Source organism: Carettochelys insculpta, chromosome 1 (assembly GCF_033958435.1).
Source record: "Carettochelys insculpta isolate YL-2023 chromosome 1, ASM3395843v1, whole genome shotgun sequence".
NCBI lineage: Eukaryota > Metazoa > Chordata > Testudines > Carettochelyidae > Carettochelys > Carettochelys insculpta.
In genome coordinates this window covers 305763003-305777671 of record NC_134137.1, presented here as the reverse complement: position 1 = coordinate 305777671, position 14669 = coordinate 305763003, and the positions used below count along the sequence as shown (strand labels likewise).

At 38.8% G+C, this 14669-nt stretch overlaps 1 protein-coding gene across 5 annotated transcripts in view; it reads left to right on the top strand.

Moving 5' to 3' along the window:
- Positions 1–14669, top strand: part of NAV3 (neuron navigator 3) — a 407330-nt gene that overhangs the window by 159143 nt on the left and 233518 nt on the right. For all 5 annotated transcript variants that reach the window (XM_075012496.1, XM_075012492.1, XM_075012483.1 and 2 more), the window contains exon 5: positions 3304–3487. In XM_075012496.1, the coding sequence (XP_074868597.1) occupies positions 3304–3487 (184 nt within the window). The remainder of the gene's footprint in view (positions 1–3303; positions 3488–14669) is intronic.

Genomic DNA, 14669 nt, shown 5'->3' with positions numbered 1-14669 from the left:
ATATTACAAAGTACTTTTTATTGATAAGATATTCTTGACATTTATAACAGACAGATTGCTTATGTAGCTTTTTTAAAGGAAAAAAGTCTTGATCCAGTATTTCCAATTCTATTTTTGAAGCCAGTGGGATTTTTCAGTGCTGAAGTAGTGGAGGATCACAGTGTCAGTATATGGAGGTTCTAGGTAAAATTCTGGCTCCATTAAGTCAGTGGCGGAACTCCTATTGACTTCAGTGACAGGAGAATTTCACTCTTTGTTTTGCTTTTTTTAACCCTGCTTAAGTCAGTGCACAGCAAAATGGAGATGTTCCAAAATGATGTGTAGTGCATTTCTGTAGGTTTTTGGTGATTCTCTCTCTCTCTCTCTCTCTCTCTCAGAATAATTGTTTGATTTTCAATATTGTTTTGTCTTTATTAGTTTTCTTTTTTACTAACTGGTGCATTATTTTGAAAATAACTATCCTCCTCCTCCTCCTCCAAGTTCCTTTCAAAAATGCTGATAATATGAACTTTGAGTTTTAAGTAAGGTTAAAAATCCTTGGGCAATATTATGCTCTCGGACACACTAGTGTGAATCTGGCAAAATTCCTTTGAGACTACTGAATTAAATGAACTGACTGCAGGTTTCCATCATTGTGACTGAAAGAAGAAGGCTGGCTCACTTAATTTTTTTCCTTCAGCGTGAACTGAATGTAGTATTCCAATTCCTCTTTAGGAGAGGTAGTTAAGGAAGAGAGAAATATAATTCATTCCTTTTCCCCTTGTAAATTCAACATGAACTTTGAAGAGACTTTTGCACTCTTTTGTCAGAATATTTATGTTCAAACCTGGTTATCTGGATTTTATAAACTACCAAGTTTGTTTCTTGTAATAGGCTTTTGTGAATGGTGGGTTATTCATCAGTGCATGTTGAAAACAGTCACAGGAACAGTAAAACCTAATATCCTAACCAAAGGTTTCAAGACCAGTTGGCACCTGATTTGACACTAGAAAAGGGAGACTCTGAACAGAAGTAATTTTCAAAACTGTACAAAAGTGTACAATCACTACTGGAGAACCCAAAGGATAATAAAGAATAAAACAATAGCTGAAAAAGGTAATCTCTTTTTTTTCAGGCATAAACCTGTACCCATATGGAAAATACTTTTGGGTTCTTTAGTTGCCAGAGGAAGTTTTTCTATCTCTGAGTCCCTTCCTACATCCAGGCATTATAAAGTACACACCTAGCTACATGTATTTCAGGGTCATAGTCTTGTGGTCCATGTTTAGCTGTTCAGTATTTTTCAACTTTCACTTTCCATTGGGGAAAAATAATTGTAATACTGCTGCTAACAGTTTGAGTTATAAAGTTATTAAATCTGATTATGTAACATGGTGACAATATAATCATGTCATTAATTAGATATCATCAGAAAATAAGTTGGAAACAGAGAGAGAACTAGCATGATAGGAATAATTTATTAGGAGGGAAGGACTGAGGACCATGATTCATTGTTTTCTGCTAAAGGAAATGGTTTTAGGGAAAGAAAAAATAACTTTTCTTGCACATATCATACCATTGTTAACAGTTCTGGAGATTACAAATAATTATTCATATTATTCATAGCCTAGAAGCTCATTTTGTCAAACAGATCATGCCTTTCCCAGGTCTGCTACAGAAACTTTTGAAAAAGTTTTAGTTTCATCGAACTGAAAAAGAAAGAAGTTTAAAACTGATCGGCTACGTCTACACGTGCACCCAACTTCGAAATAGCTTATTTCGATGTTGCGACATCGAAATAGGCTATTTCGATGAATAACGTCTACACGTCCTCCAGGGCTGGCAACGTCGATGTTCAACTTCGACGTTGCTCAGCCCAACATCGAAATAGGCACAGCGAGGGAACGTCTACACGCCAAAGTAGCACACATCGAAATAAGGGAGCCAGGCACAGCTGCAGACAGGGTCACGGGGCGGACTCAACAGCAAGTCGCTCCCTTAAAGGGCCCCTCCCAGACACACTTTCATTAAACAGTGCAAGATACACAGAGCCAACAACTAGTTGCAGACCCTGTATATGCAGCACGGACCCCCAGCTGCAGCAGCAGCAGCCAGAAGCCCTGGGCTAAGGGCTGCTGCCCACGGTGACCACAGAGCCCCGCAAGGGCTGGAGAGAGAGTATCTCTCAACCCCCCAGCTGATGGCCGCCATGGAGGACCCCGCTATTTCGATGTTGCGGGACGCGGATCGTCTACACGTCCCTACTTCGATGTTGAACGTCGAAGTAGGGCGCTATTCCCATCCCCTCATGGGGTTAGCGACTTCGACGTCTCGCCGCCTAACGTCGATTTCAACTTCGAAATAGCGCCCAACACGTGTAGACGTGACGGGCGCTATTTCGAAGTTACTGCCGCTACTTCGAAGTAGCGTGCACGTGTAGACGCAGCCATCATCTCCTGCTTTAGAAGCAGAAATACATATGGTTTCAGATAGAAGTGGTAGGTGAGTGGGTGTGTGCATTTAACAGAAAAACAGTATTCTGTTCCTATCTCCCTCTCATTAAAATAGGCTCTAATGTCCAAGGCGGTGTGTGCTATTGTTTAATGGAACAAATATGTTGGCTGCTATGTTTTGCCAACACATTTGTGTACATACGAATAGCTGACTTATTCCTTCTTAAAGAGAAAGTAGTTTGTTAAGGATATGACTGGCCACAACCGCGTGGTTGCTGGGGTCTCCGGCTGCCCTCTCCCCCACCATGTGGCTGTTGGTTCAAAATGAAATTAATCAAAAAAACACTATCAAAATGAAGCATTTCAACAATACCAAAAGACAACTTTTCAGTAGCTCCAAATTGAAACTTTTCAGACTTTTGTTTTGACATTTTGCATTTCCCAGGAGTGGCCTGCTAGCCTTGTAACAGCGTGTACCAGGGGCAGGCTCTGCAAAAGTGGCACAAAAATGCACTTGGCAGTTTCTTTTCAGTGAGAGCTGGGAGTGAGGGCAATGCACTCTGGGATGATGACGTCAGACACCAGCAACCATTTGCAGTGCATTTTTTCCCATAACACACTGACACAGAAACCCAGAATGCAATGGGGGTGCAGGAGTTTTGGTTGAGGTACCCACAATGCACTTCTGACTCAGTCAAACTTAGAAAAGGTAATGGAGACACACTGTTGACTTTCTAAACGTGTGTGGACGCTCTCCATCAACTTCATAAAATCTAGTGGTATAAAGTCAACTTTAATAAATATGACTTCTATTTCCTGGTGTAAACATAACCTAACACTGGTGATTTCACTTCTTTTTTTTTTTCCACAGAAATAAGGAATGGAAATTTGAAAGCCATTTTAGGACTGTTTTTCAGTTTGTCTCGGTACAAACAGCAGCAGCATCATCAGCAACAATACTACCAGTCGTTGGTAGAGTTACAACAGCACGTCTCTCATTCCTCACCTCCCGCTGAAGTCAGCCAATCCAAAACACAGCAAGATATGCAGTCCAGGTAGGACAAAATATTTTTCTCAGCTAAAAGAGCGTTTATATTTGTCTGTTTACAGAAAGGCCTGGAGCAGTCTGTTTGGATAGAAATTTGTAGAGGGTAAAGATCAGAAAGAAGCTTGTCATTGACTGTTTAAAAGCCTTTATCCTTTTTTGTAACTAATGTGTTGATAGCCATGAGTGCAGCACAGATATTTTATGTGCCAAGGTGGTGTAATAGTTGTATTTTCTTTGGAGCAGTACTGGAAGAACAGTGAGTCTATGTCTACGCTACAGCGCTCTGTTGACAGAAGTTAATGTTGGAAGAGATATTCCAGCAAAACTTCTGTCAACAGATCACGTCCACACAAAAAAGTGGATTGAAAGATCAATCAACTATGTTGACGGAGAGCGGACAGACTTTCCGGCTGCTCTCGATGGAATGGCCATCCAGAAACTCAGCAAATAGGGCTGCCTGGTGACCCAGAAGCCCTGTCTGTCAATAGAGGGTCCCCAGGAGCATCTACATGGCTTTTTTGTCATCAGAAACTATCCACAAAGACATTATTTGTCAATGTGGAGAGGCAGAATGCTGTCGGCAGAAGAGCCAAGTTTTGTTGACAGACTGTCGACAAAATGTATTTTGTGTGTAGATGTGCCGCTAATTTTGTTGACAAATTGCCAGTTTTGTCAACAAAACTCTCTAGTGTAGATGTAGCCTGAATTTTTATCAACAATATTTGGATGATTTTTTTAATGTTATTGACTATGCTCGTGCACTCTTGTATTTGGTGTGCAAATGTTATGGAAGATGACTTTACTGGCTTTGAAGTTATAATGAACAGCAACATTATACATGAATATTAGAAATTAACCATGGAAAGTCAGTTATGAACTGGAGTATTCCACCAGAAACTTATTCCTTAGAGTTAAATTCGTCTACTCAGGGAAAAAGAAATAATACTAACTCATATATATATATATATATGCACCTAATAAATACCAGCTAACACTAATATGTAGTGTATATTGCATGCTTCAAATGATTTTCACATGCCTAATCTCCACAGTGAGGGTCATTTGCTTAAACTATTCAGTGAATAATTTCAAGTAATTTCAAAACTAGGAAGCTATAAGCTATTGAAAGCAGTTGTTTGCAATAAACAAACTCCCATATGCTTAACATTCTTTGAATTATTTACACAGTCTACGTGAGTAGTTTAAAAGAACAACGTAAAGTGCCAGAAAACTTTTCTCAGGGTTTTAAGGGATTGATTTAAGTGTTAGATATTGAAATGGATTATATTCACAGTGGCAGAGTTTTTAGTCATTGAATTTCATTGATTTCACAGGGTAGCTAAAAACATATTATGAAAGGGTTGTTACACATTCACTGTGAGATGGGAATTATTTTTAAAACAAATATCTCCTTCATTTGAAAACACATGAACACTATTGACTTTACTAGAAAAATAAAAAGGTAATACAGAAAACACAAACATAAACTGATTCAAACTGAAGACTTTTGCTTTTATTCTTTTAAATGTTCTGTTTTTTCTTTTTTCTTTTTGTTTTATCCACTTCTTTGTTTGGGCTTTTTTTTGTTTTTTGTTTTTTGTTTTTGTTTTTTTTGTCTAAAGGACAGCTGCTTAATATTTGCACAGTGAGTGGTATCTGGAAAAATGTGATAGTTTCACTCAATTCTCGATTGTAGAATTATCAGAAAGCACAATTATTTTGGTGCTCGTATTCATTCACATGTAAACATTCTTAAAATATTTTTCCTCCTATAATAATGTTTAGAATACATGTGCTTCTTGATCTTCTGAAAAGTTTTCTAACAAATTTCAGCTCAGAGGAAGCTTTTGCCTTGAGTGCAGTAAAAATGGGTTTGCCGGGGAAGTACTTGTTGGGCATTTTAACTATTATTTCACTTGAAAGGTTAAGAAAACTCAGAAATACAAGTTGAAACTCTCCAGTCCATCACCCTTGGGAACTGACTGGTGCCAAACCAGAGAATTTGCCAGACCATGGGAGGTCAATATTGTCTAGCACATTACCAGCCCTCCCACTGCTTACTGGTCTCTTAGAGGACATTTATGGATTAAATTATGGCTAAATCACATCACAGAACACTGAGAGCAAGGAGTGGTGGCTGGAAACACACTTTATGGGACTGCAGGAAACTTGGCCACACCCCTGACAAATCATTCTGGACCACAGATGTTGCCAGATCAGAGTGTGCCAGACTAGGGAGGTTCTGTCTGTAATATTGCTTAGACTTGCCTTTGACATCAGTTTCAAAAGTATTGATATTTTTTGCCTTCCATTAAAAATTAAACTACATGTAGTTTTTTTCTTGTAGAATTCTAATTTAACCACAAACTTGACTTTGTAAGATGCAAAACACCTTAAATGTCCCCTGAAATCACCTGATAGTTGACGGAGTGCAACATTTTGGAGGAGGCAATCAGCATCTTTTAATTTTGGAAATGATATACCTTGGCTTTTCACAAAATAAAGGCTGATTTTTTTTTCCAGTTTTGCCTTTCCCCTTGTGCTGGAAGTGACTTTGAAGGGGTTCTCCATGTACTCAGCGTTCAGCACTCTGACAAATAGAAGATAAGCCTTAAATGTTAATACACTGTACACCAAGCATAATAAAAGAATTGGTAGGTGTATTATTATGCCTGGAAAAAATCAGGGATAAGGAGCTGCTGACAAAGAGGGAGGAGGGATAGGTTGGTGGTTTGAGCATTGGCCTGCTAAACCCACAGTTGTGAGTTGAATCCTTGAGGAGGCCATTCAGGGACTGGGGCAAATAGACATCAGGGATGGTGCTTGGTCCTGCCAAAGGGGCTGGGGACTGGACTAGATGACCTCCCAAGGTCCCTTCCAGTTCTAGGAGATGCATATCTCCAATTATATATATATGTGTGTGTGTATGTATATATATATATATATATATATATATAATTTTTTTTTTGCCAGCAGAACTACATCTACACTGCTTGTTTTCTGCTGCCAGCAGCCTCTGCCAGCAGGGCGATCTTGTCTGAATTTCCAAATTAGCTGTGTGACTATAGCTGCGTCTACACGTGCACGCTACTTCGAAGTAGCAGCACCAACTTCGACGTTAGGCGGCGAGACGTCGAAGTCGCTAACCTCATGAGGAGATAGGAATAGCGCCCTACTTCGACGTTCAACATCGAAGTAGGGACCGTGTAGACGATCCGCGTCCCGCAACGTCGAAATTGCTGGGTCCTCCATGGCGGCCATCAGCTGGGGGGTTGAGAGATGCTCTCTCTCCAGCCCCTGCGGGGCTCTATGGTCACCGTGGGCAGCAGCCCTTAGCCCAGGGCTTCTGGCTGCTTCTGCGGCAGCTGGGGATCTATGCTGCAGGCACAGGGTCTGCAACCAGTTGTCAGCTCTGTGTATCTTGTGTTGTTTAGTGCAACTGTGTCTGGGAGGGGCCCTTTAAGGGAGCGGCTGGCTGTAGAGTCTGCCCTGTGACCCTGTCTGCAGCTGTGCCTGGCATCCCTATTTCGATGTGTGCTACTTTGACGTGTAGACGTTCCCTCGCTGCGCCTATTTCGATGTTGGGCTGAGCAACGTCGAAGTTGAACATCGACGTTGCCGGCCCTGGAGGACGTGTAGACGTTATTCATCGAAATAGACTATTTCGATGTTGGCTGCACGTGTAGACGTAGCCTATAATTGCTGGTGCCCCAGGTCTGTCAGTGTTACACAGGCATAAGATACAGCCAGTAAAGGAGAGGGGGAGTGTTTCACTGGCAGAACCATGTATACGCAGCTTTTCGTCTGCTGGCAGCAACCTCCGCCAGTGAGCAAATATACAAATGAGCGTCCATTTGCATTTTCGAGACCGCCAGTTTGCATACTGCTTCCAGCAGGTTGTGTCAATGTAACTGTAGCCTCTGAGTGCCTGCTTAGCCTCTTGGTGAGAGTATTAGAATGTTCTTTGTGCATATTAGTCATATTTCTGTTTGTGCTGAAATTTACAAATCTGTGATAAGAATCAATTTAATTTGTTTAAAAATAGATTCCATTTGAAAAAAAATAATTAATTAAAACAGTCAGGTGGTAGACAACATCCAGAATATCGACTGTTTACATGAAAGCATTCCGATATCTCTTTAGTATTTTGTAGATAAAATTCAAAGTGACAGAACAGAAGAGTAGTAGAGACCACAAGTTAGTAAAAAGTTCATTTTCGGGCAACAAGATATTATAAGAAGATTGCCTAGATTCATCTTGGTTTAGCCTGAAATTGAAAAAAAGAAAAAAGTATTCAGCTACTTTGAAATTTGGTTCAGTAAAGCACATTGAAAAGTTAAGCCTTTATAGATAGTCCGCATCCATAGGGATAAATAGTCTAGATCATAAGAGGAACTGGCCAAGATTTTAGAAGTTAGTTGTCAGAAATTAGGATCCTAAATCTTTATTTAAGCAACCAGTAGCTGCTGTTTGATTACTTTACTCTTTTATTTCCTTAATTAACGAAAATTATGAAATTCTGGAATTTGTAATTCCCACTTAGAAACACAAACCTCACATGAAACAGTTATAAAGACGGAAGGGTTAAACAGCACCAATCAGTCACATTGAACATGATCAGGGTATAAGAGTGAGTAAGCTTTATGGGGCTTTTCCCAGGAAGGCTGCTTCCATACTCACACTTTGAAATTCGCGCGGCCTCCGTTATGCTAATGTGGCACAAATATGCACATTAGCGCCTCATTAGCCTGCTTCAAATTGCCTCATGACCATATCCCCCCCAAAAGGAGGGGGTAAGTGTAGGAGCAGCCTGTGTCAGTGGGCCGATTTCACAGTAACAACATAAGACAGAGGCTCAAACTACAAAATCCAAGTTCGATCCAGATTTCAAAGTTGATGTTGTTTGGATCTGTGGCTGGGAGGCGGGGGTGCAGGGGGAAAAAGGGGCGTGCAGGCCTTTCTACAACTGTCACTTAACTTTAAATGCACTTCATAGGGAACTACCGAGCCTGCATTTGCAATCAATGCAGTTCCCTTTTTAGAAAGATTATTGTGGAGATGCTAAAAAGTCCAATGGATGCTTGAAATCACAATTTTAAGGAGTGGTGAGATTGGGTTTGCTCCACGAGAGTAAATAAATCCCATAAAACTAATTCAACCCAAACTCCAAGCAGTAGGAGTCAGACCTGCCTCAGTAGGGCAGGATTGTGCATCCAAAATGAATATCATTTGGGTTGTAGAATTCTGGGGCCAGCAGTTACATTTCAAGTTCCAGATTAAGAAAGCAACATCTTGCGCTGGGAATGGAGATGATTAATGGAATTTACAGTATGAGAAGTTTATCCAAAGAATAGTTAAATTATTTGAAAAATTATTAAAGATAACAATGCCACTAAATATGAACCACATTAAAAATGATTTAGACACCTATTTAGAGGAAAATATACAATCAGTAATAACCAATAAGTCAGCGGAAATAATGGACTTAGGTAGGTTTTCTGACTCCCTTCCATCCCAACATGTCCTGGATTCCTGCATGACTATGAGACTTTGCTGCTACGTTATCTTAGATAGGCATCTCAGAATGTAGTTATGATTCTGCTCTTGCTTTGAGCTTTGGCAAAGAAAAAATATCATGGTGCTGGTGGCCTTATTTATAAATGTCAGTACAGATACATGACAACAATGGTTGCATTATATTTTACACCACATTTTGCTAGTGGATTCCATTATTACAGCTATAGATTTAAACTTGCCATAGTGTTGATCTTTCAACCACCTAGAAACTAAGATAAAACACATGTGGATGAAAGCAAAAGTTCTTTCTCATTTATGGATTAAGCAGTAGCTGGTTTCAGTGAGCTGTCAGCAAAATTCCAAAAGATGGACAAACTATTTTGTCACATAAAGGGATGATGTGCACAGCTGGAGATCCAGATGGGTTGTGTTAACTCATTATATTAAAGGAGAACCCCGTTTTTTAGGAGCATAAACAAAGTTAAGGGGCTGCTCTTTTTAAGCAGTTACTTTTACCTGGAGTGCGCTGAACTGAGTTTCATTCAATTCTTTCTCAGAAGTAGTAGAAGAAAAATGAGGCATGTTGCCTTCACGGCTTATTATATGCTACACTCTGCTAAGTATACAAATTTTAACACAGTGGCTGAGGTTATGAGTTTGAACAGCCATAAATCAAAATATGATGCATCAGATTTTAGTCTTGATTACATCACAGTAAATTCAGAGTAAAAAGCACTGACTTCATTATTTTTCTAGGGCTGGAGGTAACAGTATAGTCTGCTCAGAGCGTGTGGAGTTATCTCATTGCACCATCCCACAACCAAGCCAAAGAATTAATTGTGACACAGCGAGTCAAAATTTCCTCCGTGTCTCCCATGTCCTATCACCCAGTCTGGTAACAGCAGAGCCAAGACTTTTCCTCTGTCCCCTCCCCATCAACTGTCACATTGGGGAATATGAGTGGTTTAGTTCCTGCTCTTTGTGTCCAATCAGTGTCCCTATGTAAGCAGATGGGTAAGGTGGGACATTGTTCACTCTTTCTTCTCTTTTTTACTTAATTAGGGGTTTTACAATTTACCCCAAAGTAACGGTTGCCTTAGTAATTTTAACATACCCCATATTTATTTACATCCATTTTGAAGCCCATGCAGAATGTACTAGCATTTAATAAGTTGTGCATCTCTTTGTGAGTGCATGATGCCAGTGCACTAGTAGCTGTGCTGGCTGTTTGTTGACATCCCTCTTAACATGTCATAAAGGCCCAGCTGGTCTGAGACCTTTCTACATGAGGCACATGCTTTCTGCCCATTCTACCCTGCTGCATTTGAGATCAATGAAGGTACTTAGGCTAGTCTTCTCGGTAGTTAAAATATGGAGCTGCTGGGATTGACTCTGTGTGTGCCCCCCATCTTTGGAAAGCACTCCTCCCATTGGCGTTACATAGCCCAGATTAACTGACCTTTCAGATATGATGCAATGGCCAATCAGCTTCATCAGGCATTTAAGGGTGGTTACAGTGGGCTGGAGTTAAATTGTAGGTCAGGAAAATGAAGATTTTGGACATGTGTATTTGTAAGGTATTTGCTGACAAGTAGCTAGCCTGTTGCTATTCTGATTTTATAATCTTTTGGTTATGGTAATTATTAATGAAGGGCAAGGGAGTCTAGAGAGTAGTCTGTTCATTCCTTCATGTTATTCTATTGAAATCCAATCAATTGAAATATACAATAGTTTTGATTACTATTTAGATGGTTGTCCCAGCAAATATGTTATGTGGATGGGATTTATAAATCAGAGTAGAATTTTCTTTACTAGCCTTTCAGTCTACTTCTTGGAGCCTAGGTTCAAATCCCATATTAGTTAGCAGAAGGTGGTGGTCTTATTCTAGCTTCTGTTTCTTTCCTTCGCATTACTGTCAGGAGAATTTGCAGATTTTCAACTGGCTGCAAGTTTATGCAGGAAATTACGACAATGGTAAGAGTGTTTCTGGCCAGAGTTCACATTGCATTAATTTCAAAAAGCAGTATATGTAAAAGTGAATGTCACCTGCTTTGCAGTATGCTTCATTCATATTAGTGTTGTCTGAAAAAGTAGTTCATAAGCAATAATTTAAAATTATTTTTAAAATAGCTGTTCTGATGCTGAGGGCTACATTTGCAAATGGTCATTGAAAATGAAGCAGTAGTATTTGCAAAAAGTCATTCATATGCTTCAAAATCCAGCAATGGTATATACAAATCAGAGAGTTGTGCATTTAGATACTAATTGGTGACAACATTTTTTTTTCTTTTTTGGAAGCCTCTTGAAAGGGCAAATTTGAAGCTTCTACCAAAGGGAACAATTAGGATTAAATCTTTGATGATAGCAAACAACAAATATTTAAAATACTATTTTTCTTTGTTTGGTTTAAGAAAAATATACTGTTTTTGAAAGAGGCCAGAGTGAACCTTTTGGTAATTTTCTGTTTATTCATACAGAACAGCAACAGCATAGCAGCAGCATAAATAAATCCTCACACAAATCCCTGTCATAATACAGCCATGTTCCTTTTCATGCTATGGAACAAAGGCCCAATGTGAGTGTTTTGTAAGTGCAAAAAGGAGGACAATAATAGTAGGAAAAAACTTTTATTTTCCCCAGTATTTTAAATGTGAACATTACATTAACTTTTATTTACCCCATGTTTCAAAAGTCCCCTCACCTCTTTTGACTCTTCATTCAGGTTTGTGGGCGTCATCCTTGAAATTCTGTCAATTTATAGTCTCCTATTATCTGCCCTGTGTAGTTTTTATACTTGTCAGGTGTTTTTCCTGCTCCCCAGAAATAATCTGGTACGTATCATCACACCATCCTCTGAAAACCCAAGAAAAAGAATTCATTTCAATGCATAGCACTACTGATTTTTCATGTTAATATACTATTCTTGTCATCTGTTTAAGAACCATAATGTCTCCATGACAGATTTCTTGATCCTTTTGCATTTCAAAGAGTGACTGTAATCTTTTCTTCATAGTCTATCCTTTCAGTTAAAATGCTCCTTGCATTTTATAATCTGTTAAATTCACTGTACTACAGATACTTAATTCTACCTGAGTAAAATTACGAGTATCCCTTATTCTCACCATTCATTACTTTTCCTGCTATCTTTCTTTTGTGCATTTGGCCATAGTTTATTTCTCATGAGCCCTGGTCCAAAGCCTAGTGAAGTCAAAGAGAATCTCTGTCGAGCTCAATAGATTTTGAATCAGGCTTTTCACAGCATTTGCAGATAGAAGAACAGAACCATTAAACTAGAAGAGTTTTTCCTTGAGTTGTTCTCTGTTGCTCTCCATTGTCTCTTTACACTTTCCTTACTCTTCCAAAATTTGCTCTGGTGAAGTTACATCTTGATACCTACCTTCCTTCCTTCCAAGCCCCCAGGCTGGCACCTCTTTACTCCTATTTATGAGACACTCCCAATCCCTACTCCTATTTTACAAATTATTATAAATATGTGCAACTTCACATTGCTGAGTAGTCTCTTGTGAGTATGAAGTTAAACTTGTATGCAAATGATGGCAAGATCAGAACTGTAGAGTGCTTCTGCTTATCATCCCCTCTGTCTTAAATCATGTTCTACCCACTCTGAAGCAAACATTGATTCTTTCCAATTATTTCCCATACATAGGAGACATGGCACAATGCTGTAACATGGCCAGAAGTGTCTGACTCCTTTTGCGTCCTGTATTTGTTTTTTCTGTTTGTGTTTAAATTAATTCTTCTTTTATGACTGTTCTATCTTTATCCCCATCTATTATCGCTTACTATTTTCAAAGTCTTACTGTGTGAGATGGGAATTACTTTATATTTTTATGCTGCAGATACAAGTTAATGAATTAATTAGTACGTTTTGGAACTGTTGTGTATGAAAACAGTTTCTCTACTCATGGAGGAAAGAAAAAAATATCTCTACGTCCATCATCAAAGTACTCTGTGTTGTTGTTTTTATCAATCAGTACCCATGCAAAAAAGATTAGGTTAGAAATTAAAAACATGTATGTTTAATATTCTTAAGTATGAGATACACCACATTTATAAGGAAGAGACAAGCTGTTTAGAGAGATAGAGGTCTGTGTTTTGTCCTACTATAATTAAAATACTCTGCAACGTGAGAACATGCCAAAATTATGATATGAGTTTTATTAATTTCTTTTTATAGTATGAGTCATTATTTTAGGCCCCAATTCAGCATACTTATGCAACAAAACACTTACACATGTGCTGTATAGGGATGGTTTTAAGAACATGTTTAAGTGCTTTGAGGAACTGGGGACCTAAAAACCTCAATCTTATTTTACCATTGCCAAACGAATCATTTTTATCCAGAATGGTATGAAAGAAGTTGGATAGAAATAGGAGGGACCACAAACTCAGCACTATGCAGCTTTCCCTTTCTCCTGCCATCAGGTAAAATGATTCATTATGCATCAGCTTCTTTTGCTGCTTTCAGACAAGAAATTAACCTATCAACTCAGAGAGAGACTAATTCTGTTACTGGGTCCTTAGTGGAACTTAAAAGAGTTAATCAGTCGTGAATATGTTGATGCACATGTATATACAGGTAAGTATTGCTGTATGGCTGCAATCCCAATTTGTTACTTCTGTGGCATGTTGTTCAACTGGGTGCTCTGTGTAGAGAAATATTAATTTTCCAGAAAAGAGTGTTTGAGGCACCTAAAAGTATTTATATTCCAATTTAACTAAAATGGCTAAGTTATTGTTTGTTGGTAGTTTTTAGTATTTTTCTTTTAGTTATTTTATTGACATCCTTCCTTGTGTCTTTAAGGGCTGTCATTTCATTTAACTTTCATTAGTTGTTATTAAATATTTCAATTATGGCCATGCTCACAGGTCCCAATCAGTATTGGGACCCCATTGTGCTTGCTTTGAATGAAAACACAAGTGTTCTTCTAAGTCCAGCTGTGCCTGGTGGTCATATATAATACACAAGCAGAAGGAGAGGAAAGGAGAAATGTACACTAATGTAACAGATAATATGGTATGTGTTGGTCCTGGATGGAAGGAATTTCTCTTTTATGAAAAATTTCAAATGTTTCAACAAAAAAGTCATCCACAGTTAGGACCAAAAGACAATATATATATGCAAGCTGCATGATCAGACAATGAATTAATTGGTGCTGCCTGGGGTGGTTGGGGAAGTGGGAAGTCCTGGCTCTGTGTCAGCCTGCCTGGTGGGGAATTTGGGAGCACAGGAAGTCATGAACTGGAGAACTGGGGTGCCAACTTCCAGGCAGGTGGGCTGCTTAGGAGGCAGGGGGCTTGCCTTTCTGTTTTCCCTGTGGAAAATTGAAAATTTGTGGCAGGTTTTTTTTTTTATTTTATGAAAAAAAAGCGATCTGAAAATCATTTTGACTGATAATGTCTGTAGTGTTTACTCACCGCACCAGTGTTCTATGATTGTACCTTGTCATGTCAAATTCAGGTACTTGAAATGACTTTGATCCCATAAGAAAACTTTTCTTTTTCTTTTTTTTGCTTATGTTTTGCTTTTCCTTTTTTTTTTCTAAACAGAATTAGTGTCTATCAACTTTAACAAATCATATGGCTGATATTTTCCAAATTACAACCTACAGGACATCCTGTAAATTATGGATGGATTGCCACACTACCAC